A 26,329-nucleotide genomic window follows, 5' to 3' on the forward strand; every position below is an offset into this window, starting at 1 on the left:
CTCTTTTTGTCCCAAGAGGAGCATAAAGAGCTCTGGTTATTTTTTCAAAGTCCCTAACACGTTTTTCTCATTATCCTGCTTTCCTGCACCTGGCTGTCCTCTCTTTGCACACCTCGCCACAGCTCTCCTGCAGTCAGTCCTCTGCACACTAGCTGTGCCTTCAATGAAGCCAGTGCGGGTTATCCTCCTGGTGTTAAGTGGATTAGGAGGGCAGTGGGCAGACTGAGAACATCCTAATGCCATCAAGCTCATAGTGAACTGAAGACTCGGACATTTTCACTATTAGGCTTATAAATAAAGCACCTCTTCCTCCTAGGCATGGACTAATGAAATGATTACAACATACACAAAGCAGTCAGTGAACACTTAACCACCATAATACAAGCAAGAGTTGGCAAGAGTCAGTGCTGTGGACTCGCAGGTGGCGGAACTCACTGCTGGGTCTTTCTCCAGGATGCTAAAAAGAAGGCCGAGAGGGGCCACTGCAGGAGGGGAAGTGGGGAAAGAGTTCAGGGCAAGAGCTCGGGTTCAAGTTCCACCGCTGCCACTAACTAGCCACGGGGCTTGCAACTCGCCTAACATTTCTAAGCTCCAGTGTTAGCCCTTCCTCCTGCACAGGTCATTGAGAGCATCAGAAGAGAGAGGAAATGTGAAAGGTTTTGGGGGAAGAAAGTCTAGCAGCATGGACATTTCTGTGTGCAAGGAAGCAGCATTAGTCCTGTTAGAGACAACACTGGTGCAAGGGAATGATGATGTAGATTTCAGATTATTTAGGCCCCTTGCTTTCCTGTTCCTATCTATGTGGTTATTTCTCATGAGCTCTGAAGTGTGGGACTGGCACAATTGATTAAAATTAGTCTTTGGGGTTTCCTTTGACTTCCTATTATTTATCCTCTCCTCTCCATGACAGCAGGCCATTGAAGACTGGTGAGTCCCCCCCTTCCATGCACTTTAAATAAGTTTACATAGAGAGAACTTTTCTAAGAAATAACAGCAGCAAAGGAATCATTCATTGCATCTCTGGGAAGCAAAACCAGGGAAGGGTCAGGCAGTGCTACAATATGCCTATTGGCCTATGTTTGTTGTTTAAAGTAGTTTTCTGTGCCTGAATCACATTTGAAGCTTCTTGAGGGCAATGCTGGCTCTTGAACCCCCTTTATTTGGATCTCCAAACAGTGCCTAAGACAGTGCAGTAGAAAGGCTATTGGCTGTAGGGATCCAAAATTCCAGGTTCTAATTACAGCTCTGCCCCTCAACAGTCATTTTAGTCCTTCTCAGCCTCGGGTTCCTCCTCCATAAACTGGGACTTACCTACGTCATGGGATTACTGTGCAGTGAAAATTAGACAATGTGTGGGAAAATACGTGTATGATTCCAAAAGTGTGCAAACGGGGAAAATGTGACAAGAATTGTTACTTCTCAAGAACTAGGTGCTGGCTGATTTTCTTGTTGAGGACAGGGAGGCCCAGAGCAGAGTGGTCCACCCTAGGCTACAGATGAGGAAACACTCAGGGGTGGAGGAGAGGGGAAGGTGATGGCCCCGGGAGCTGAGGAATGACAGCGTGGCTTTCTCACTGCCCATCATGGGAGGTCTCAGCTCTCTCTCCTGCTGCAAGCTGGTCTCTTGTTCATTCATTCATGTTTTTGTTTTTTTTTTCATTCAGTGTTTACTGAGTTCCTACTATGTGCCCAGTTCTATGGCAGGGGCTGAGAACTGAATGGTGAACAGCAGATGAAGTCCCTGCCCTCATGGACTGAATCTCCCCTGTTTACACCCAAACAGTGGACTCAGCTCGTGCACTGAGAGAGTTGGACAACTAGCTTCATGCAGCCCCAGGGACTGGTGTAAACATTGTTTCAGTGGGATTCTAGTTCGAGGCTGAAAAACATCAACACGTGGAGGCCAGGTCTGATAAGAAGAAAACGAAGATGAGGTAAACCCATGCCACACTCCTTAGGGTTGTCCCTTACTGTGTTCCCACCCCAGGTTCCCGGAGTCCTGTTCTTGCCGACTTTACCCTCCAGTAAAACTGACTGACTTCACGTATTCATCCTAAGTGTAAATGCCCTGGCAGAAGTGCACTTACCAGGGATGTAAGTAAGCCTTGAGGTAAAGGAATGATGTCTCAGGGGGAGAGATGTCAGAGGTCGCCCTAAAATCACACCACGAGGGCAGTCACTTCCGACTGGCATTTTCAGGGACAAAAGAAGTGGAGAAAGTGGGGATATTGGTAGGGAAAGTCCAAAGGGGATATTGGTAGAGAACAGTGTGGCTAATGCCAGGGGGAGCTTTTATTTAGGAAGGAGTCTTGAGCAGCCAGAACCTAGAAAAGCGCCATCAGTAGGGCCTCTTTTTCCCCTTCTCAATTCTGACCAAGCTGCCCGACAACCCCACAGGTGAATTTCCAGATGAATTTCCAACTTTTCTCTTAGTAAAAAAGGTAAATTATCATTTACGACAAGATACTCTCCCAAAGCCAAATTCCTGAAAGGCTGTAGGTAATGTGAACCCCAAGTAGACTCATTAAAATAAACATTTTTTTTACGGTAAAATAAAGCTCTGACACACAAAACCTACACAATCCCAACATAGTATTGCCCTGGGAGGGATTAGAAAGCAGACGCCCTGGTAACCACCCACAGGTGAAGGCGGAGCACTGGACGGCCACCCCAGGAGCCCAGCTGTGTGTCTGCCCCCAGCGCAGCCCCCTCCCCTTCCCCTTCCAAAAGCACCAACACTCCCGACTTTGTCCTTGTGTCCATTTGTGGTTTTATCACCCAAGTGTGTATCTTTGGACACCGTGCTTAATCTTGCCCATTTTTTAGATGTCTCTTTTTTTAAGCGACCAGTTCTTCCTCTGTCTGTTTCTTGTCCTTACAATCCAGCTGTTGAAGACTCAGGCTGTCTAACCTGAAGTTTTCTACTGTCTGGATTTTGTTCTTGGTGCACGTCAACATATTCAAATGCATTCATTCTTTTCTTTTTAAATGGGTTAATTAAAAAATAATGTATTTCAATTGATTTCAGAGAGGAAGGGAGAGGGAGAGAGAGACAGAAACACCAATGATGAGAGAGAATCACTGACCAGCTGCCTCCTGCACCCCCCCCCCCACTGGGGATCGAGCCAGCAACTCAGCCATGTACCCTTGACTGGAATTGAACCCCAGACCTTTCAGTCACAGGCCAATGCTCTATCCACGGAGCCAAACCAGCTAGGGCCAAAAGCTGGGCCAAACGCATTCATTCTTAATGCTAATAATCATGTCTAAAAAAAAAATAAGCTGTATGTTAACCATGTTCTTATAGGGGTACAACCCACCATAATCACATTCTTGTGAGTATATTGGAAAAGGGAGCTCCCATAACAGAGGTGATGAGGTAGCGAGGGAGACATGATCTGGGGGGGGGCGCGGCTCTCTGTGGAACTAGTGATTTATGAAAAAAACTTTTTGCGATTGAAATTGGCCAGGAAATGCTCTTTAAGGTCTTCCAGTGCAGTTTGCTTTAGTGGGAAGCACGTTTGAAACAGGACTTGGCATCAGGTTATGCCCTGGTGTCCAGGATTGGACACCAGCAGGTTTTTTTTTTTTTTTTTTTTTTTTTTTTATCAAAGACGACTGCATAAGAGGGGTCTGTGTGTAGTGAAAACCTAAGGAATCTAAACCACTGACCAGATTCACCAAATGTAACAACGATAAAAGGCAGATGAAAGGAAGATTAGAGCTGGCCATTTACTATGGTTTGGAGCAAGAAAAGTAAGCTTAGAACATTTTTCCTTTTTCTCTGTGAACGTCTCTGGAATACCACCTCCTTTCCCCACAGACCCATGTTCCAGACCACCAGCTACCACCCAGAAACAAAATACGTGGTGGCCTTTTCTGCTAGTCTGTTCTTAACTTCTTCCTCCTGAGTGCCTAATTTTGTCAGCCCAGTTTGGAGCACTGGAGGTGAGATGATTGTTGAAGTAGCCATGGAGTTTCATTTATTCATCGTGTCTTTCTTATTCATCAGGAGCCAGCCCTGAGAGGATGAGTATGGGACTCAGGTTCACTCTCAAGGCTCACATACAAACAGACTGGCTTGGTCAGGGCTTGGCAGGGAGGTGAGGCCTGGCCGCCATGCTGAAGGGTTAGGAGTTGAGTGTGTGTGTGTGTGTGTGTGTGTGTCCCCGTGCGTGACAGAAAAAAACCTCACAGAAATGTGCAGTTGCCCTCAGACGAATCTCGTACCCGAGATCCTTGCCTACACAGACAGCCCTATTGCTTCCAGAACACAAGGAGTTAAAAATAAAACAGCTCTTGAAACTGAAACCCAATTCTCCATGGCAATCTATTAAATAACTAAGGATTTCTAGGCCTTATTAAAATAAATGTTTAGTGTATTCTCTTATCCTCTGACGTGCACTTCCTCACTTGTCAGCACCTGCTGGCAGCAGCTGGAGTAATCTCCCCAATTTTGCTGTATGTGCAAATCAATTTGATTCCCCCCCAAAGATAAAAATCAGTAAAGTGATTAAGGTACAATTAAGGCATGTCACTGAAAGCACAGACAACATGAAAAGGCTGAGAAGGACTTGCCCTGAGGTCATGACTAACTTCCTTCTACACAAGTTAAATGACCCCCCGCGCCGCCCCCCCCCCATTCTCCTTGTCTGCTCTGCTGTGATATTGTGGGTGATCAACAAACTTCCTATGACTTCTTAAAATCCTCTCCTCTTTTTGGCTTCCATCATGCTATCCATATGCCAGGTTCCTTTCCTGACTCTTGTACTGGTTCCCTAATTGTTCATCCAACCATCCATCCATCCATCCATCCATCCATTCATCCAATAGATGTTTAATGACCCAATGCGCCAGGCACAGAGAAAAATGACAGCATACTTATGTCTATGGTTAAAAAAATGCTTTTAAGTATATGATTGATGATTTTCTTGCTACCACCATGTGAGTTGGCTGTTCTACATGAGGAAACAGGCTCTGCGAGGCTGTGATTTATTTACAACGGCACAGCCAGCAGGTGGCAGTCTGGACATGAATTCAGGTTTACCTCCCGGTATGAATTCATACATATGGGTCAAGTATAATTTCTCAACTAGCCTCACTGTTCCTAATTAAAGGTCACAATCCAGTCAATACATATTTACTGAGACTGTGCAAGGCTCTGGGTGATGCAAAGACTGGGTCCCTGCCCTCATAGAGCTTGTGGCCTAGTGTGGGGGACAGACATTAATCATATAACAACACGATACGCATTTGTTTTCAAGGTATGAGGGAGAGCCGACATAGTTATGAAAACCAGGGAAGTCTTCCAGGAGCAATAATCATTAAGATGCGTTCGGAAGAGTGAGTCAGAGTTAGCTTCGGTGAGGGTGTGGGGTGTGAAAGAAAATCACATACGGAGAAGGGAAAGCACGTGCCAGGGCCTGGTGGCGGGAAGACCCTACGTGCCGACATCCTGAGAGGCCGGCTCGACTGGCATATAGAGGGTGAAAGGGAGCCTGGCACAGGATGTGGTTCCATGACAGTGATTTTTTGCTTTTAGCTTAAGAACAATGGGAAGCCACAAGTCAAGAGAATGCCATGATTAACTTTGCTCTTGATTCTGACTTCTGTGTGGAGATGGATTGTGCAGGAGCAAGAGTGGAAGCAGGGAAAACAGCTGGAAGGCGTTTGTAGTTGTCCAGGCGAGAAGTGATGGTAGCTTGGACCCGGGTGGTGGTGGTGGTGGAAATGGAGAGAAGAATCCCACAGGTGCCCCCTGCTCTGCTCAAGCCCATTTTCTGCCTAGACCCTGTCACCAGAGTGTGCTCACGAATTTGCAGTAGGTGGAAGCTTGTCCACACTTCAGGGCTCTGCTGGGTCTCCTCTCCCAGGAAGCCTTCTCTGGACAATGCGAGTCCTCCCAGATCTTTCAGAAGTCGTGTCTGTCTTCTGCACTGTCCGTCTCACACCTGATTCTTCGCTATGGCTTGGCTGTTCTCCGGTCCATTTCTGGAGATGCCTTCACTTCTCTTGTTGTCTTGCTTTCTCCCTTTGGAAAGTAAATGCTTTGTTGGCATTTGCTGAATGGTATCAACAGAGCTCCCTTGGAAATTACACTTGTAAATGATTACTCATGCCAATTGCCTTTGCTTCCCCTAAATTAAACACCGGTTGCTTATATCTGTCTTCATGATCTTGTTCTATCAAAACGTATGTCCCAATTTTTCTATTACTTCCTCTAAACTCTTTTCCTTATTTCTCCTAGTAGAAAGCAGCTTCAGGGGAAGGGAGTGGGGGTGGGGTAGGGGCAAGGAGTATAATTAAAGAGGGGCTATCTGACCAGAATTCCTATACCTTTTAATGGGGTATTTGATTAATCCTTTCTACAGGCACCATTATTCATGCCTTGATGGAATCTCATTTTATAGCCCTTAATACATGGACCCAATTTATCCACATCACATTGTATTCTAATACTTGTCATCCAAGTTATTAGCTATCTCCTCTCACTGTAAAATCTGCAGCAAGTTTGATTAGCTTATTCCCCGGGGGATGATAGCGGAGATAAGAACCGACACAGTACAATACGACCACCATGGTTCTGCATCCTCAAAAGAAGACTGCTAAGCGGAATCCACTTATGGAGCTGGGGTGGACAAAATCAACACCTGCCCCGGGCAGGGTCCCTGGGTTGGCCCCCGGAGCCATGGCTGCATATTCCTCCACATTCCGAATGTTCTTCCTGAGAGGCACAGCCCAGGACACCACTTCTGCCTAAATCCCCATTCTCTCCCTACCAGGGCCTGGCAGGCCAGACGACCCAAGGAGACGCACAGTGCTACCGGTGGCTCTTTCTCCAGCACCACTGGCTCTAGGCAGCCAGCCCCGTCTTCCTCTTTTCTGGAACCAAACCTGAGGCTTGGAACTGATTGGTGGCTTCAGTCCTTTCTAAGCAAGGTCGCCCCTAGCCTAGAGAGAGAAGGGGCCTGCGTGTCCCCTATAGGACGGTGGGCTCAAAGCCCGCAGAGAGTTTCCAATGCCCCCTCCTCTACCCACCGACCCACCTCTCATCAGCCCGATCGGCAAAACAGCCACAGTCCCCTCTGGAGTCCTTAAAAAAAATCATCATTTAACCAAAGGCCCGATAACAATTCTTCTTGTGCTTTACCGAGCGGAACAGGGAGTACGGCAGGGGCTCACTCTGTGGTGGCACTGCTCCGTCAGGAATGGAGCCTCCGCCCCTTCCCCCCCAACCTAGGCTGGACTTAGTGTTTCTAATAAACAGAGTAATGCGAAGTCACGGTGTGTCACTTCTGAGACCAGGTCATAAAAGGCATTTTTGTTTTGTTTTGTTAATCCTCACAGGAGGGAATTTTTTCACTGGTCTTTTAGAGAGAGTGGAAGGGAGGGGGAGAGACAGATACATCTGTGAGAGAGACACATCAATTGGTTGCCTCCCACACACCCCAACCAGGGCCAGGGCTCATGCCTGTAACCGAGGTACGTGCCCTTGACTGGAATTAACCCCAGGACCCTTCAGTTTGCAGGCCGATGCTCTATCCATTGAGCCAAACCAGGTAGGGCTATAAAAGGCATTTTGACTGCCTCCCTCTCTCCCTCTGGTTGTTGGTTCTGAGGGAACATCCCCGTGGAGAGGTCTATGGGACTGAGAGGGAGGAACGAAGGCCTCCAGCCACAGCCGAGCCTTCAGATGACACACAGCAGCTCTGGATGACAGCTGGACTGCAACTTCTTCAGAGACCCTGAGCCAGAACCACCCAGCTGAGCTGCTCCCATGTGTCTGACCCAGGGAAACTGTGCAAGGCAATAGGTATTTGTTGTTTTAAGCTGTTAAATGTTGGGTCATTGGTTATAACAGGTAATAACACACTCCCACTACCTCAGAGGAAAACCTTGGTCCCTGTCTTCCCTTTAGCTCCCTGCGATCTCTTCTCTGTTCAGGGAGCCTGGTGTCCCTTTGGTACCCTCTACCCGGCCGGTCCATGACTTATACCGTGTGTCCCCACAGTCTTGAGGACTGTGTCCTGACAAGAGAGGGACGGAGAGGGGAAGAGCTCCCTGAGACCTGGGTCTGGAAATCACCTCCTTGCCCGCCACCCACAGCGACACCTGGGATTGGGAGAATGACCTTCTGCAGAGAGCAGCCTTCCTGAGGCCGTGGACCGCTCTTGTTTCTGAACCTGGGGGGTGCCTAGTGACTTCAGGCAGGCCGACAAGCTAGTAGGAAAAGACTTTCCAAATAACGGGTTCCCTTTTGTATCCTCTGTTCACCTCTGGTCCCCTCTTGCTTTTCTGCAGTTTCTGCAAAAGGCCGTGTCTCCTTTCAACTTTGCAGTTAAGCACATCTGACATTAAGTGGGGATTCCAAAACGGGATGGAGATGTGATCTGGCTTAAATGTTGCAAGGTGCGCCACTCGACTCCGCCCACTGGCTGTGTCCTGCCAGCACAGACACAGTCGTGAAGGAGGGTGTTGATAGATTCTCACTTCTCTCAATTATACAGGGATGGAATGTAGTTTTTGATTTAAAAAAAAAATCCAGGTTGCTCTTCTGTCTGATCAAAATCTATCTCAGTTCTATGGGGCAAGATAGGATAGTTACAGATATCAATCTCTTGGAAGGCTTGGAAAAGGCAACCAAGCAGGGGACTTAAGCAGCGGAGTGAACCTCAAAGCAGTGGTTCTCTAAGCAGAGCCCCCATGCCAACAGCATCAGCACCATCTGGAAACTTGGTGGAAGTGCAGATTCTCGGGCCCCACCCTGACCTACCGAATCAGAAACTCTGGGGCCAGAGCCCAGCAATCTGTGTTTTAACAAGCCCCTCGGATAATTCGGATGCATGGCTACAGGTTGACTATCACTGACTTAAAGGATTACACATCTAAATTATTCATTCATCCATTCACAAGACATTGATTGAGTGCCTACTATTTGCCAGACACACTGGGGCAATGAGGAGGAATTATAAGGAACTCCTTCCTCAAGGAGTCCACAGTCCTCCTGCCCTTGCTTTATGACAAAGCTTGAAAAGAGAGCAGGAATTTGAAGACGCTAATCCAGGGAATGGAAATCTTTACATGTAACTCTTTTCAATGGACAGGAGGTGCGTTGAAATTGTTTTCCCCCCCAGGAATGATCATAGTCTCAGAATAGTAGCTCTTCTAAAGTAAGTAAATGTGTGGGTTTAAGGTATCGTGTACAACTGGCTCAGCCTTTTAAACTTAAAGGAAAAAAAGATTATGTAATTTCATCATGAATGAAATGCAGGATTACCTTGAAGTTTCACTTAAGTTTGTGCCTATTTTTCAACGGACAAATTATTTTGGCGTTTTATCATCTTTGATGAAGTAAGAGTTCCTCCCCTCTTTTTCTGTAAGCCTAAAAACATCCTAACAGCTAAGACCTATCATGTGCTTCCTACAGCTGGGCTTGGGGCTAGCGCTACGTTCATTAACTCATTTGATTCCCCCCCCCCCCCCCCGCCCCGGCTTTTAGAAAGCAGATGCAGCAAACACACAGAATCTCACAGATGAAGAACAGCGACTGGAAGAGGCAGGAAAGGAACCCAGACCCATCTCTTCACCTCCTGTGCATTATCCTCCTGTGCTGTACTTTCAGGCCCACTGGGTCATTCCACTGCTCATTAAACTACTGATTAAGCCCTGGCTGGCGTGGCTCTGTTGGCTGAGCATCCTCCTGTGAACCAAAAGGTGGCCGGTTCAATTCCCGGTCCGGGCCCAGGCTCAGGCCCAGGTTGAGGGCTTGATCCCTGGTTGGGGCGTGTGCAGGAAGGAGGCAACCGATCCATGTTTCTCTCTCACATTGGTTCCCCCCTTCCTCTCCCTCTTTCCGCCTTTGTCCCTTTAAAGTAAATAAAAACCCCCACCACTAATTAATGGGGAAAACATAAAAGAAAATATCACCACTCCCCTGAAAGATTTCTAGGATGACACCACTGGCTAAAGCTCAATTGGGGGATTTATTTTCAAAAGTTAAAGTTCATGCTAGATTTCTCCTTCAGCACCAAAGATAATTAGGAGCGGACGATAAACTTGTTACGGTCACAGCATGAGTGGCCTGCGTACACATCTCCTCCAAGCTCAGCAGATCCAGCTTGGAGAAGGGGCCCCACGTGTGCTCCCGTCTCAGGTCGCCTCAGCGATGCTCAACGACCCACAGTAACACTATCAGGGCCGATGACTTTCCTGTGGTTGGGGATGAATCTGAGTTGATCCAGCCAACCCTGAGCCTTTGTGACTATGAACACCCATCATCCAGCAGCTGAGGGCGTGAAGGGTGTGACCAATAGCCAGAGAAGAAATCAAAGCTGTCTGGCAGGGCCAGCAACACACTCAGCCCCGTGGCGTGGGCGTGAGGCCTGCCTTGGCTGGCCAAGTTCATCCGCCGGCCAGGCCGATCCTTCATTTGCAGGGCGTCATGAGTCACCCACCTTTTGGCCACCAAAAGGGATCAGGAGGCCTGTCTCCTTATGGCACCCTGGGAAGAACCTGGTGACTTTAGTTACAGGCACCAACAAAATGTAAAGTCCACGTGGGCTGTGTAGAAACCAGGTGGGTATCTTTCAAGCTGCATACTAGCATGCAACGTGGGGTAAACTGAAACGCATCGCCTTTTCCCTTGGCTCTCTGTAATCAAGGATTTTTAGACCATCAAGTCCAACCCCTATCCATTTCTAATTCAGGGTGCTCGTTGGCTTCTGCCGAGACATTGATTTGATTAGCAGCATTCTGTGGAATTACAGACACGATCTGTTGAGCTTGCAAATGCATGATTTATTTCAAGATTCTGAAATGAGAAACACACCTATTAATGGCACACTGGGGGCTGGGAGATTCTTTGAAAGCACTTCATGCATATAAATGGGACATGTGATGAAAGTATCTGCTTATAGTCACCGTCCCGACGCCAGGGACCACCCCACTGTGCTCCCCGGCCTCGCAGAGTGACGGCTCCTCGGGAAACCGCTGGGATTAGATGATCTGGCATTTGGACACCCGTATGCCGCCTCATTTATCTACCTGTGACAGGGACAGTGCTGGAAGAGAATCAAAAGATGACAAATTGCTTCTGGTTTTAAAGGAGCTGTTCAGGATGGGTGTACGCCCAGGGGGAACCAGGTTTCATGCCAGGAGCCATCACTTCATCCTGTTTTAAGGCCACATTTTGGCAAACACCAACCAGCACATGACTGCTGTCTGCTTTCACCAGTGGGTTTAAGACACCTGCTCTGTAGGCCTGAAATCCAGTCCTTCTGAAGATGGTGCGGAGGGAGCAGACCTGCCCACACGCGGCTGGGAGGCGAGATGGCAGGCATTGCACATGGGCTACAGATGAGAGGGATCTGTCCATGTCAAGGCAGACAGATAACACGGAAGGATTTTGCAGGAGTCCAGAGTAGAGATACGGTATCAGTAAATGACTGGGAAAGACTGGCTCCTGGGAGATGGGAGACAAAAATCTTCACCCCAAATTCCTAGGATACTGGTCACTGGAATCTGTTTTTGTGGATAAAGGATCCCCCAAGCTTCCAACCTCCCTTTGGTCAGGGAGGGGGCACATGGCAAGTTTCAAGATGGTCCACCTGAGCATAGGTCTGGCCTCTGCTACCCTCTGCTTACCAGCAGGGGTCCAGCCAAGGCTGGGCATCACTCCAGCTGTGGCCCTACTGCCTGCTTTCCCGCCCATGCCCCCTCTCTGGAAACGACCATGTATTACATGGTCAACATCTCCAGTCCTCTCTCTCTGGAGGTGAACGCTCCTGGGCCAAGCCCGTTTGTGTTTCTTCTCTGCCGTGTGCTGGAACTCGTATGGCCAGAGAAGTGCCTCACTATGCTCATGCACAGAGATGCCAGGCGCTCTGCTCAGCGGTAACTCATAGCTACTCATCTTATCCTGACACTCTCCGAGACAGGTCCTAACACTCTCGCCATGTGGTGGATGAGGAAACTGAGGCACAGAGAGATGGAAGGATTGGCTGGAGGTCACTGAGCTGGTGAGGAGCGGAGCCACAGCCACGCCCAAATAGCTTGGCTCCAGGGTCTGCCTGGTGCCTAACCCCTCTGTGGCCTCTCTAACATAACCCTCCTTCATACTCAGCAGCCGAACCCCACGTGGGCACGGGTTTCCCAGGCCCAACCCTCTGGAATTCAGTGGGTGCTCGGATCAGAACCGCAGAGCCTGCACTGTGGAAAGACAGAGGCTCATCTTCAACGCCCCCTATTTTTTCTAAATTCAGGTCAGATGTCCAAATGTTAATGTGGGGCTTGTTTGTTTCACCATGTTACCCCAGACTGCTTCATAGACGATCTCTCTGTCTTCCTTCCTTAGACAAGCACCTGGCCCCCACCCCTACCTCCTGTCTCTGGCAATGATATGGCCCCATTATACATTTCAGCTCAAAATTCTGATTTTCCACATAGCAGTGAGGCATATTTATAGCACAAGTCACATGCCAAGGCATTTGCAAGTTTATCATCCTATATAATAAAAGGCTACCTGGTAATATGCAAGTCGACAGAACTGCGGAACGACCAGGTTGCTATGACATGCACTGACCACCAGGGTGCAGATGTTCAACGCAGGGGCTGCCCCCTATTGGTCAGTGCGCTCCCATAGGGGGAGCACCGCTCAGCCAAGAAGCCGGGCTCATGGCTGACAGCCCAGTGGTGGTGGTGGGAGCCTCTCCCACCTCTGTGGCAGTGCTAAGGCTGTCTGACCGACGGCTTAGGGGGTGGGCCTAAGCTGTCAGTTGGACATCCCCTGAGGGCTCCCAGACTGCGAGAGGACACAGGCCAGGCTGAGGGACCCCCCACCCGCCGAGTGCATGAATTTTGTGCACAGGCCTCTACTGTCTAATAATAACCTGGGAGCATATCCACGATGCCAATTCCACAGACGGGCAAAGGGAGGCGGGAGGTCACAACAGGTTGCAAAGGCGTCCTAAACTGCCCGGTCTCTTGAGCCACTTGTGTACAAGTCTGTCTCTGGATTGCTTCCTCTCATCTTCCTGTCCCACAAACTTATCTGAGGCCTGGAAATGAGTGATATTATCAAGATCGAGTTGTGCTGCATCTGTGTCTATCTCCAGCTCTCGGAATACTAATAAGCAACTCGAAGCTCTAGTGGCAGGAACGTCAACGTTTAGCTCTCTGCCAAAACCCATTCTCATTAGTAGGTTTACATGCGTGAAACACATACGTGGAGTTTTCGGTCTGCACAATCCTCTCATCACCCTAAGCTGCAACTAATCAGAATGCTGAGTGGTCTATTCTCATGCAGAACACAACCAACTGCCTTCAGTGTCTGCTGGGGTGACTCTAACTTCTGTTCTGATGGAATCTTCCGGTCAGGAAATGAAAGGGTAGATCATAACCTATAAGCAGATTGAATAATATTCCTTCCTAGTCAAAATTGTGAAACTGCTTTTTAAATAGTTATTACAGAAAGCCCTGATCCCATGTGAAAGCGATACGAGAAAGCCAGAGGATGTGTTTGCCGCATGAAAGTCTGGACTTAGAAACTGAAAATGCTGGAAGTTTCGTAAAGGCAAACGGGCCTCCAAGAGTGGACACACCGTTTTGTTGGTGCTGTGCATTTCCCCGCCGGGGTCTCTGTTCATGGAAAACACACTGGGGTGAGTCGAGTCTGGCGTACTAGTCCCCGCTCTGCCCCTTTCAGCTGTGTGACCTTAGGAAAGTTGCTGACCTTCTCTGAGCTTCTGAATCAGGGAAGCCAGGCCCCAGCCATCTACTTTACTGAGTTGTTATGAACATCAAAATGAACAAGCTACGTGAGAATGCTTCATGCATGGCAAATGCTGTAGACATTTCTAAAGATATATGATCACCCTCAAAAGGCGGTAGTGAGAACAGAAGCCTCTCATCTCGGTTTTCAAAAGCATCATCTCCTAGCGATATGGCTGAGAAGTGGCATTTGGGAGTGTGACCATGGAAGGCGGTCTCCGTCACAGCCCGCAAAAGCAGGCAAAAGTGCACTGCTTCATTCGTTCACCATTCTGACTCACGCTCGCCCTTCAGTCCTTATCTTACCATCAATGCGATATGTGGCACCTAGTGGGTCCTCAGAAACATGAGACAAATGAAAGAATGCCAGGCTAAGGATTTCAAAAAGATCATCCGTGGGGGTGGGAGGGACTGAGAGGAGGCATTTCTGGAAGCCTGGGATGCGGGTGACCCATTGACTTGAATCTTAGGGATTTCCTAGGACAAGCTGGTCACTCTACCTGAGCCTCCTCCCAGCTGGCAGGGATGACAGCATCTGAACTCAGGAAAGATTGGGGGAAGGCAGGTGTGTGTCTGTGTTCCTCAAGCGTGGATCCCTAGAGATGTATAGCCCGGGCACTTCCCTGCCCCCCTTTTTGCCCCCATTCGTTTCCATTTCCCTAGCTGACACCATCTTCTCACTGTCAGGGGTCCAACAGAATCACACCCCGTCTACTTCTCCTGCATCAGATTATCGCCTCTAAGATATTTCCCTGGTCCCTGTTGGTGGCTTCCTGCCACCAGCTAAGTCTCGTACTTAACAGCTCGAGGCATTCAATGCAAACCTGCAGCCTCCAGCAGGACTTGCGCTCGGAATCGTCAGGAGGGTGCCCAGCGTCACCAGCCACACACGTGTGCCGCAGCACTGCCATCTGGACCGGGGCTGACTGGTGCACATGGCAGGGAAATTACATCTCGGGCCAGGGAGGAGATGCGATCCGTGGGGATTTCCCCTTTAAAAACGTGCAGCAAAAGCCTGCCTGAGACCATTCAATATTCATAAATGGAAAGCAGAGATGGCGTTCCTGTTCCGCCAAGAGCAATAGCTATTTATCACGGCAAATGACTGAAATAGTTGTACGTACAATGCTTTACTCAGCGCTGTAAATTACGGTATACAGAAGATTAAACTTAAGCCTAATGCTACCCCTGAGCTTCAACAGCTGAGTCCTATAAATGGATACCCGTTAAGAGGAGAGACTCTTTTTCCTGGTTACTATTTAAAAGTGCGCCTCTATTAAAAGCTTGTCTTAAACATAAATTACCAGGAAGCCTGCCCCTGGGCCTAGGCAGGCTCTTCCTCTGGGCACCGACACACAGAGGCACACCTGTGTGACATAGTGATACGCCTGAGATGTGAACAGTGTTGTGCTGACCTGCAGAGGGATGGAGGGGAGAGGGACTTCGCAGAGAGCTGAATGAGCACTCACTTCTGGGGGCGGGAGGGGGCTTTGGAATGAAAATGATCCCGAACCCCAAACCACTTCAGAGAGAATGTTTCTTCTGGTATCTGCTGTTCTATGAAGTACCAAGAAACCCTGACCGAGAGCTGAAGCCCCAATTTTCCTAGCTGGATATTATTCTCCAAGCACTTGCTCCTCCAAGTGTGGTCCATGTATCAGAAGCACCAACATCACCTGGAAGCGTGTTAAGAAACACAGACCCACTGAGTCAGAATCTGCATTTTAGCAAGGGACTCCTGGGTGATTCACACGCACATTAAACTCTGGGCGTCAAGGTATAAGTAAGTGTGAACAGGGAAGAGCTCAGTAGAAATCCTACGCGTGAGAAACAGGATTGGCAGGAACAGGCCCTAGCAGTGGACCCCAGGATACCGACTTCTCTTTTGTCCAATCCTGCTTTGGAACACTTTCAGGAATTTGAGGGATAGATTTTTATGAGCTGGGAATGAATGTCTCACTCTGAACTTGAGAGACGACCCAAAGCACGGCAGGGTATGAAACTGAGTAAATCAGTACAAAGCTCATGCTTTATAAATCAATCAGGACGCCTCTAATCCCCCTGTGAGTGGGAGGCGGAGAATGCATGGCAATGTTTTGAGCCAGGATTTCATTCTTTGTTGTAATTACCAGTTGACATTAAGTAAGAAAAGTATGCAAAGGTCTTTGTGTTGTTTGAGACAAAAGATTCAGGAAAGCCGTAGTCTACTAGAAAAAAAATGTCTTTCAGTATGCATGTTAGAAACTTAATGGCAATCACTACATAAATAGATATTTATATAGATCAATTTGGAAATAAAATAAAGTCTATTATGGCCAAGCTAGCAGAGGAAAAAAACAGAAAGAGGGTTAAGAAAACTTTGCTAATCAAATGAAAGGCAGGACAGGAGTACAAAGAAGCAAATGAAATGCAAGATAAACAGAAACACAAGTTAAAAGATAAAAATAAGCTCAAATATATAAAGTTATCACAATAAATGTAAATGGATAAAACTCACCTATTATAAGACACTATCAGATTGGACTTTTTAAAAAGCCAGCTATATACTGCTTACAAGAGAGACACCTAAAACAAAATAACACAGAAAAGTTGAAAAGATTGGAAAGAGATAAAGCAAATACATATTGACCAAAAGGAAACTGGGTAGCAATGTTAATCAGATAAAATAGTACCTAAGGCAAAAAGCATTAATAGGGATGAAAACTCCACCAGTAAAAAGACATGAGTCATAAACTTATATGCACCCAATAGCGCAGCCTCAAAACTGTAAAGCGAAAGCTGTTAGGGCTCCAGAGAGACTTAACACCCGTCACAGGAGACTTAAAACCCCCTTCTCAGAGATTACAGACCAAGCAGACAAAATGGCTTAGGTTATATGAATAATCACAAAACGAGAGATTCTATGAATTTTCTAATCATGTGATACATTAAAAAAACTGATCACCTGCCTGGCCAGCATGGTTCAGTGGTTGAGTGTCGACCTATGAATCAGGAGGTCACGGTTCGATTCCTGGTAAGGGCACATGCCCAGGTTGTGGGCTTGGTCCCCATTAGGGAGCATGCAGGAGGCAGCTGATCAATGATTCTCTCTCATCATTGATCCTTTCCTCTCTGAAATCAATAAAAACACTTACAAAAACAAACAAAAACCTGATCACCTGGTAATCAGTCACAAAGGAAGTATCATCTATAATAATAAAAGGGTAATATGCTACTTAGACTGGACGTCCTTCCAAACGACCTTCCTGACGAAGCCGGGGTTGTGAGGAAAGCCCGGGTCCCGGGTGCATGCAGGCAGCCATAGGGAAGCCGGTGCCAGCAGCCAGAGGAAGGAAGGCTTACTCTTGCACGATTTTCGTGCATCGGGCCTCTAGTTAAGTTATAAAATGGTTAACATCACTAATATTCTCTGGTGGCCATCAGAAGTTAAACTAAAACTCAAAAATAAAACAATAGTAATGCCCCCCCTGACCACGGTTTACGTGTGAAAACCAAAGCCACACACATAAATTACCACTTGGCATCGGTGTGATTTTTTTCTATGTGTGGCCTAGTTGCTATGGGACCAGGTTAACATTTATCAGGGGTAACACCAGAAGCAGTAAACTCCCAAGCTATTATAACTTCATTATTTTGTACTTTGAACTAAATTCTAAACCAAAGGGACAATGGAGTACCTGATTCCAGGAAGAGAAAAAGGGACGTGTATGGGTTAATTATGACCCAGCCAGGCAGCACTAGAGGCTGCTATTGGTTTATTTCCCAGACAGTGGCCTGTTCTGCTATCTCTTTTGACTCATCGACTGGCTGGCTGGACGAAAGAGACTGTCCTGGAAGTGCTCCTGGCACCTGGGAAAAGGTGCTATTCAACGGACATGGCATCATACAATTAATGGCTCCCTGGAATCAAGCGAAGACTGTCCTTAACAGTGTGTATGGGACCTTCTGTCTGCCCTTTCACAGGGCCAAGCACTTCTGAAAAGTGATCAGGGCACGCTGCATAGGAGACACACAAAAATACAGGCCCAAGTGCTTTGGGGGTGGGGGTGGGGGGTGGGGGGTGGGGACAGGGAAGGCAGAGAGGGAAGAGTCCTCCCAACAAAATTAAAACCAGACGGATGGTCCTTCCCCTGGACTGTGCTGCCAGCCCAACACCACTCCAGCGCTGGCGAATAATAAAACAAATATTAAGAAGGAAAACACCAAACAACCTAAAAAGAATAGAATGCAGGGTCGGGGTAATTAATATTGATCAAACCACTGACGACAGGTCTGCAAGTTCTGCAGGTGAGTGGGGATGGGGAGATGGAGCAACAGAAAGAGAAAGGAGAGGACGACAGCTCTTCTGCCTGTGCCATGGGCATGCATCCGTGGTGGTCAAAACAGCTGGTGGTTTCCTGGCTCACAAGCATTACATACCACAGAGTGGGGCAGCTCTCACAGGCACCCACCCCCTCCAGGCCTCCTCGCTGGTGCCCCAGCCCCTCTCAGCAAACATACATCAGCATCACCCCCCCTTCCAAGAATAGCGGAGGCAAAGGCTTATTGTGAGGGCAGAGCTTCCTCGCCGCCGCACCCTAGGGTGAGCATCCGTAGTGGTAAGAATATGATAGTGGCGGTAAGAAAGTGGCACAGAGTTTTCAGAGAGTTGCTTCCGGCCCCTGCCCCTTAAATGCACCGGACGACACCCCAGACGTGACAGTAATGCAGGTCATGGAGTTAGGGGGTCAGTCTGGGCCAGTGTCAACGTGACCTCACTCCTGGGGACAGACGCAGCCGCGCTCCCATGGAGACGGGCACTTGCTGGAGAGGGTGACGCACGGGGGAGGGCGGCCACAGAGAGGCGAGCAGAAAACCACAGCCTCGACACAAATGAAGCCACACTTGTCTTAGAAAAACGCACCTCTGGAGAAGGCTCAGGAATTCGAAGCAATAATTCCTGGGGGAGAAAAGCAAAGCATCTATGATGCTAATACACAAGCAAAGAACAGCGTCAGTCAGAAACCAAACCTTAGAAATCTGTCGTTCCAGTTTTGTAAACTAACGACTACGGCTGCTTTCTCAGGAAAAAAATTATGATTCGCTCCATGTGAAGCAGGATTCATCAAAGGGAAATGATTTACTTATTCTTTCATCCTTTATTCCCCCCATTGACATTTGTGTATCCTATGCAGCCACCCCCAATTTGCACTCCTTTTTCAGAAGTGCCTGGCCCCATGAGAGAGCAGGAGAGTCCTGCACAAAATGTTAACTACCATGCTTCCTCAACTTCCGGAATCCACTCATTGTAAGAGGCCACATCACTTTATTTTATTTATTTATTTTTAAAATATATTTTATTGATTTCCCACAGAGAGGAAGGGAGAGGGATAGAGAGCCTCAATGAGAGAGAAACATCGATCAGCTGCATCCTACACCCCGCCCCCCCCCCCCCCCCGTCCACTGGGGATGTGCCCGCAACCAAGGTACATGCCCTTGACCGGAATTGAACCCGGGACCCTTCAGTCTGAGGTCGACACTCCATCCACTGAGCAAAACCGGCCAGGGTGAGGCCACATCACTTTAATAGCTCCTTTTCCAGGGGTGGGGGAGGGAGGCAGACCTGCCGTAGTAAGTATACAATGAGGGGACAAGCCCTTTGACTTTAGAAACAGCAGGGCTTGGGACCTTCCTCCGAGACCTGCGGCGTCCCGAGGCCAGCCCACACGGATCCTCACATGTGGCACTCTCGGAGGGGACAGCCAGTGACCGGGGCAAAGCGCTAGAACGAGCTCCTTGAGCAAATGCTCCAGAGGCTCTTTTTTTTTTCTTTAAGTATATTTTTAATTGATTTCAGAGAGGAAGGAAGAGAGAGAGAGAGCGCGAAAGAGAGACATCAATGATGAGAAAGAATCATTGATGAGCTGCCTCCTGCACACTCCATACTGAGGATCAAGCCCGCAACCCGGGCATGTGCCCTGACTAGAAATGGAACCGTGACCTCCTGGTTCAAAGGTTGACAGTCAACCATAAGCCATGCCTCTGGGCCAGAGGCCCTTCCAGAAGGAAAAGTGCGACAGCAGAGTTGCAGCTCAGATTGGAGCTGGGTGCCAGCATCGGGGTGTGAGGTGCGAGTCATGTATAATCAGAAGCACCCTTCAAAACCCTTCTGCTCATAAAATACACCCCACATGGTCTGGGGACAGTGGGCTCTTCCCACGACCAGTGTCTCCTCCAGGGGTTGGAAAAGATCTTTGATTCTCTGCTCAGGCACCAGATGAAGGAGTGGGATTGTGTCTGGGGCCACATTATTAGAAACAAAAGTGCATATTATCATTGCCAGGGCATGTGGTGAATTCAGATAAATTACGAGTGATGAGACTCCAGAGCGCGAGAGATGTGTTTTTGTTTTGTCCTCCAAGATCTCCGAGAGCCGTGACGGGTTCACGGTTGCTGTGAGTCTCCCTCCGGAACGGATCTGGCTGCAGCGCTTCCCAAGCGTGTGTCCACCCAAACGCGAGCTGCCAGAGCCCGGATTTACTTCTCCGGGAAAGGCGCGCTGTTTGGGAAATGCTGCTCGGCTCACTGCGCAGGATGGGGAGGATCCAACATGACCTTTGCATCAGAGCTGGCAACATTCTTCCCTCGGATTTAAATAGAGCGATGACTGTTCCTCCAGTCTTCCTCGGTGGAGGCAGCTCTGAGGAATGGACTGGAGGAGTTCGTACAGCACAGCGAGGACAAGCCAGGGATGAGTCAGAGGCCAGGGTCATGTGACAGTGCCAGCCCCCAGAACCCAGTGGTGGTCCGGGATCACAGCAGCAGCCTCCCAGAGCCCTGGGGGTGGACGGCTCCCCCTGTCAGCCTCTCCAACTGTGTTTGACAGAGGCGGCCTTCTCAACGAGCGCTGTCTTCTCAGTGAGCGTACTTGCCTGCATGTGACACTGGGCTTTTTCACAACCAGCAAGCCAAGTTTCCCTCCTTGCTTGCCTCCTCCCTTTTTTATTGAGCACCAACTACAGATCCTGCACTGTTTTCACTCAGAGAACATCACGGAGAGCATAATGACAGGGCTCCTGGAAATGCCTAGTCAGGTGTGCGTGTATGCGTGCGTGTGCGTGTATGCATGTGTGCGCATGCGTGTGTGCATGTATGCATGCGTGTGCGTGCGCACGTGTGTGTGTGCGTGTGCGTGCGTGTGTGATGGATAAGCAAACAAGCATTGCAATAGCCCTTGAATATGCTCAGTCGGTGAAGTGGAGGAAGCCACGAGCACCTGAGTTGGGAGTTCAGCAGTCCTTCCTCCTCTCTGTCCTCCATGTCAGGAAATGTACTCCATGCTGGGACACAAAGGCCCAGTTCCAGTTCTCAGGAGCTCAGCGTCTAGTGTTCACAGGTGACGGCTGCACAGGGATGGGAGCCATAGGACCCAGAGATGCGGGGGCAGCGGGACCAGCTGCAAGTGGGTCGGGTGGCAGCTGAGCTCAGCAGACACGCAGAAAAACGCTTAAGGTGTTGCCAGCCTAGAAACAGGTCTATCGGTGATGTGAAACGGCAGTCACCTGCACTTGGAAAAAAATCCCAAGATACAACTTGAAAGGGTTATCGCCAAGGTCAACAACAACCTTTGGTGGCAAATCTAGTAACCTCTTCTCTTTTCTCCTCTCACTCAGCTCCTGGCGTTTGACTGTGATTCTGAAACACTTTCTCTCTTAGCTTCTAGGTTGTTGTCTTCTGCTGCTTTACCTGCCAGATCACTAGGTGCTGTTCCTTCTAACTAGCGCTAAACGTCGACTCCTCCTTTTTCCAGTTCAGTCCGTCAGCAAAGTCTGTCAGCTACATTTCCAAAATGGATCTCAAGTTTATCCTTTTCTCATCTGCCTGGTTATGCATTGGTCCTTACAAAGTCTCTCAGGCTCCAAGCAGGTAGAGTGATCTTTTAAAAATATAAACCAGGTGATGTCTTTCCCTCACTCAGAACCCTCCAGTGTCTTCTCAACGTACCCAGAAAAAAACCCAAACTCCGGACTCTGGCCTAGAGGGCTCTGCAGTTCTGCTCTCCACTCACCTCCCTGAGCTCACACACACTTCACTGCTGGGCTCTCTGCTGGGACACTATTGTGCCAGCTCTTCATAGGGCTTAACTGAATTTTTGTTTACATTATTTAACCCATCAGAAAGTAGGTTTCAAGAAAGTCACCTCTTACCTGTCTTGTTTACCACTGTATTTGCAGTTCTAGAACAATGCCTGGTATAGAGTAGGTGCTCAATAAATGTATTTTGAATAAATGAATAAATCAAAACCATGTGACCTGAAGAAGGGTAAATCTAAGACATTCAGCCTTCAAGATAAGCTTTGGTAAGATTATAGGCAGAAGTTCATTTTCAATTAAAAATGAATTCAATAATCCTAAGGTTACAAAGATCCTATTAATCTATCTCCAACTCTGAGCAGCACCACTACATTGGTTATTTGTTTATTTATAACATTTCTACTTAACTCACAGAAACATGCAAAAAGAGGGAATTTCGCAGAATTTAGAGGAAATCACCTCTAAATTTGTGGGTCTCATGGTCTGTTCATTTGTTGGAGATAAACAAGAAATGAGAGGCAGACCTGCTGGTGGTGCCCACTCCACCTCTTCCACTACAAGTTTTCTTCCTTTTACTTTCTGATATTTAAAGGTGTATTAAAATGCTGTGGCTAAGGTTCTAAACACATTCACATAACCGATTTATTTTTTCCCTTCCTCCTTCCCTCAAAACTGTGCCCAAATCTGTCACCAATGCCAATAAGCAGACAGGATCAGTGGCAGAGCTTACAAAAGTGAGGAGGAGACGGGCGCTCGGCTGCCCCCAGGCACCTGTCACTTAGTCTCCGGCATCCCCCAGGAAACAAAAACGACTTTCCTGTATTAAAGTTTAGTTAAGGGGTTGCAGATCCAAAAACATTCAACTGGGATAGTGGTTAAAATGATCTGGAGTCAGACAGAGATGGGGATCCTGGTTCTGCCTGACCTTAAGCGAATTTCTTAAATCCCTTGAGTCTCCCTTCCCTTGGGTGGGAGACCAGGATAACAAGACCACAGCACCTTAGGGTGGCCATGGGATTAAATAACACATAAAGAGCTTAGCACAGAGAAGGGCTCAATAAGCTTATTAGCTTTATTGTTGTTTTTGTCTTCCATTCTCAGAGTAAAAAGAAAAGCCAGGATTTGAGAACATGTTGACCTGCTATGTTCTAGACCCAGCATTAACTCTAATTTGAGCAGTAGCAAGGTCAAAATATAAAAATGTAATGTGCAAAAAAATGTGGTCCTATTTCGTTGTAGATGCTCTTTGTTGTAATGCTTGATATAAGGTTTAACCTTGTGCTAATCAGTCAGTCTGTCATTTCTTTCCTTCGGATCTGTTACAAGGATTTCTTTAGGACCTATTATTCAACCTGCACTTTAAGAGGGACGATGGAAAGATGAAATAAAAAACAACAGCCCAGCTGGTGTGACTCAGTGGTTGTGTTCCTGGTCGGTCAGGGCACAATCCCCAGTAGGGGGCATGCAGGAGGCAGCTGATCAATGATTCCCTCTCATCATTGATGTTTCTATATCTTTCTGTCTCCCTTCCTCTCTCTGAAGTCAATAAAAACATATTAAAACAATAACAACAACAACAGGTATTGTTTCTGATCATAAGAAGCCCCAAAGACATATCAATCCAGGAGTTAATTCTGGATTGGAGATATAGTCATCAAATTAAAGTGAAAAAGAAAAAAAAAAACTACTAACACAATAAAGTTTGCATGGATTTACATGCTCTTGCCAAGTCTTATTAATACTGTCAGACTTTACAAGGAATATGTTCGATGAGACCAATTTCCTTTAATCATTTTATACTTCTCTGGTGTAATCGAGTCTCATAAAAGACAACTAATAACAACAAGAACAGAAATTTAATCCCAACAAAAAAATTCATCTGAATTGACCAAAAAACCCAAACCTGCACTGTGTCAATTGGCATCCTCAGGCACAAAGTTCTGCAGGCTAATTAGCCAGCGATGGTCCCGGGAAGCCAAGGGGCGCTGACATGGGGAGGGACTGACTTTCTCTAGGGCTCAGAAGCACAAATGGTTTGCTTCCTCCTCAACTAGAGGTCACCTGGAGGCAGACAAAATAACAAGAACAATTGCAGGAAACCCTGGAACCTCATTAACGAGCCTCCCATGTGCAGCACGGCTGGGCTGGGCTGGGCTGCTCTCGGTACCCAACCGATACCAGCATCTGGATGTGCACGGAAGGAATGAAGGTGCCAGCCTTCACCAGCAAGTCGCTGTCACTCATTTATTTTGCAGCTCAGCCTCTCTGCTTTAGCTCACAGTTCATTAAATTCTACTGCATCACCATCAACATGCAAAACAGCTACTTGAAGGGCATTCAAAAATATAATCAGAAAAGGGAATAAAAGCCCTCTCTGAGAAAGAGGGAAAAAATTAATCCTCTTGTCTATTAAATGACATCTAGATTCTTTGGTTCCAAGACATTTTTTCCCCCCACTAGCATGACATGCAAGGATTATCTTTGTCTGATGGATGGGATGCGAGGCTGTATGTTTCTCTGCTCAGAGGGCAAGCACCAGGTGTGGCTGAAAATTCTGAAGGGAGCTGTGTGTATAGATAGATGTGTTATTTCTTTTTCTTTTCTTTTTTGACTTAGAGGTAGGAGAGACGGCAGCTTATGGGCTTCTGTGAGATATCCTTTGTATGTGACTGTATGCTTTGTATGTGACTGTGATGAGGAAATGGTCTTGATGATCACCAGCCCTGTGGAAGCTGAAACAGTAAACTTTCTACATGTTGCCTATGTGATTCCAGAGAAGTTATTTCTGAGCTTAGTGTACAAGTGCACATGCACACATTTCAACTTGGAGGAAAATGTAAATATAGAAAAGCACAGCATATGATCTGACAAATGGGGATGTTTTATTTTATAGCAGTGGTGGTTAATGGGTGTGTGTGTGTGTGAGAGATTTTGGCCCCTAGGGGACACTGGCAAAGCCTGGAGACAGCTTTGTTTGTCATGGCCGGGGATGGAGGCCAGAGAAGTTGTTCAATATCCCACAGTGCACAGGGCGGCCCCATAGCCGAGGAATACCCAGCCCCCAGTGTTAGCAGTGCCACTGTTGAGAAACCCTGCTTTAGAGGAGTTCATTATGTAATTATGTTATGTGATAAAAACAGAAAAAATCACACTCCTCTCATTTGGGCAAATCATACCGCTTCACCGATGTTCAACCCAATTACAAAATTATAACTGGGGTTCACCTATTATTTTTCTCTTTAATTATAATATCACAAGTTGATTAAAAATGTTACTATTAAAAAGAATAAAGTATTTTTTTCCCATTGCAGGCACCTTGTTTTGAGCTTATCTATGTGCCTGTGCATACAGACAGAACTCGCTACACACACACACACACACACACGGGCGCGCATACACTTGCATGTACACACACCACACACATAGGATTCTTTTTGGAAGAAATGACAACACTACTTCTGGGCTGAGGTTGGGACCCACCACACACTAACACACAAGGGAGTGTCACACCAGGCTCTCTCCCACTGCAGCAATCACAAGGGAAAATCCTTCGGATTCATTAAAAATCTCTGCAACAGTTAACAGTCAACTGGTTAACGATAGCTTAACTTTTTTTTTTTTTTAAAGCAAACTTTGTTTCACTGCTGTGCTATTTTCCATTTGTGAGTTCCTTTAGTCATCACAACAACCTTATGGGGTAAACTACTCTCCCCATTTTAAGAATCGGACAACTGACGCGTAGAGAGGCAAAGCAACCTGCTACTAAATGGGAGAGCTGGACTCGAAGCAGATGGACCCCAGAGAGGCTATTCCCAACCCCGATGCTCTCCCATCACGTCAGTGCTTCAGCCACGGCTGGGACAGGGATGCCATCGGAGTGGGGTCAGGCCCCCAAGGCTAGGCTTTTTGGTCCTGTTGCCCCCTTTCTTTAGCCGTCCCTAAGTAGCCTCATCAGCCTACCTCAGGGGCTTTAGAAACAAAGCAATCCCTTCAAGTCCTGGGAAGATATTTACAAAGCACCTAAAGGGCCCTTGTGCAGACGCAAGAGGCCAACACAGGCGGGGGGTGGACAGGTGGCTCCCAGAGGCTTTCCACACCATGCCAAGCAGAGGGTCTCCCGAACTTTTTGTGTCTGGGACTCCAGCTTGGGGCACAAGTCAGGAGCAGAAGGAATGTGGCCAGTCCTGGGAGGGGGCTTCATGTGAGTCCGATGGCAGAGGTGGCCAAGGTCAGATGGACCATGATAGGGACCCAGGAGAGATCCTGGGAGTTTCAAAGCATTTCCTAAGGAGCTGATATTGGGGCCTAACGTGAATGTAAACCATATTTAGAAAGCCAGATCCTTGGGGCTCTTGGCAACGTGATCATCTTCAGGCCGACAATTCTTGCCTCCAAGAGTGTGGGAAGCAGAAGATGAATCATAGGCCACAGTTTGTAGGCTGACCTCAGCGTGCACATCCCCTGAGATGGGGCAAGAAACGAAGACAGGA

At 47.7% G+C, this 26,329-nt stretch overlaps 1 protein-coding gene across 6 annotated transcripts in view; it reads right to left on the reverse strand.

The window, feature by feature from the left end:
* The window catches only part of ATXN7L1 (ataxin 7 like 1), a 229,902-nt gene that overhangs the window by 122,299 nt on the left and 81,274 nt on the right, over positions 1–26,329 (reverse strand). The window contains exon 4 of one of the 6 annotated variants that reach the window (XM_059712804.1): positions 3,635–6,031. The exons of the other annotated variants lie outside the window; for them this stretch is intronic. Within the exon in view, the coding sequence (XP_059568787.1) occupies positions 5,946–6,031 (86 nt within the window). The 3' untranslated portion in view covers positions 3,635–5,945. Of the gene's footprint in view, positions 1–3,634; positions 6,032–26,329 lie in introns of those variants that run through there. 6 annotated transcript variants of the gene reach the window in all.

The sequence above is a fragment of the Myotis daubentonii genome, chromosome 10 (genome assembly GCF_963259705.1).
Source record: "Myotis daubentonii chromosome 10, mMyoDau2.1, whole genome shotgun sequence".
NCBI classification, from domain to species: domain Eukaryota; kingdom Metazoa; phylum Chordata; class Mammalia; order Chiroptera; family Vespertilionidae; genus Myotis; species Myotis daubentonii.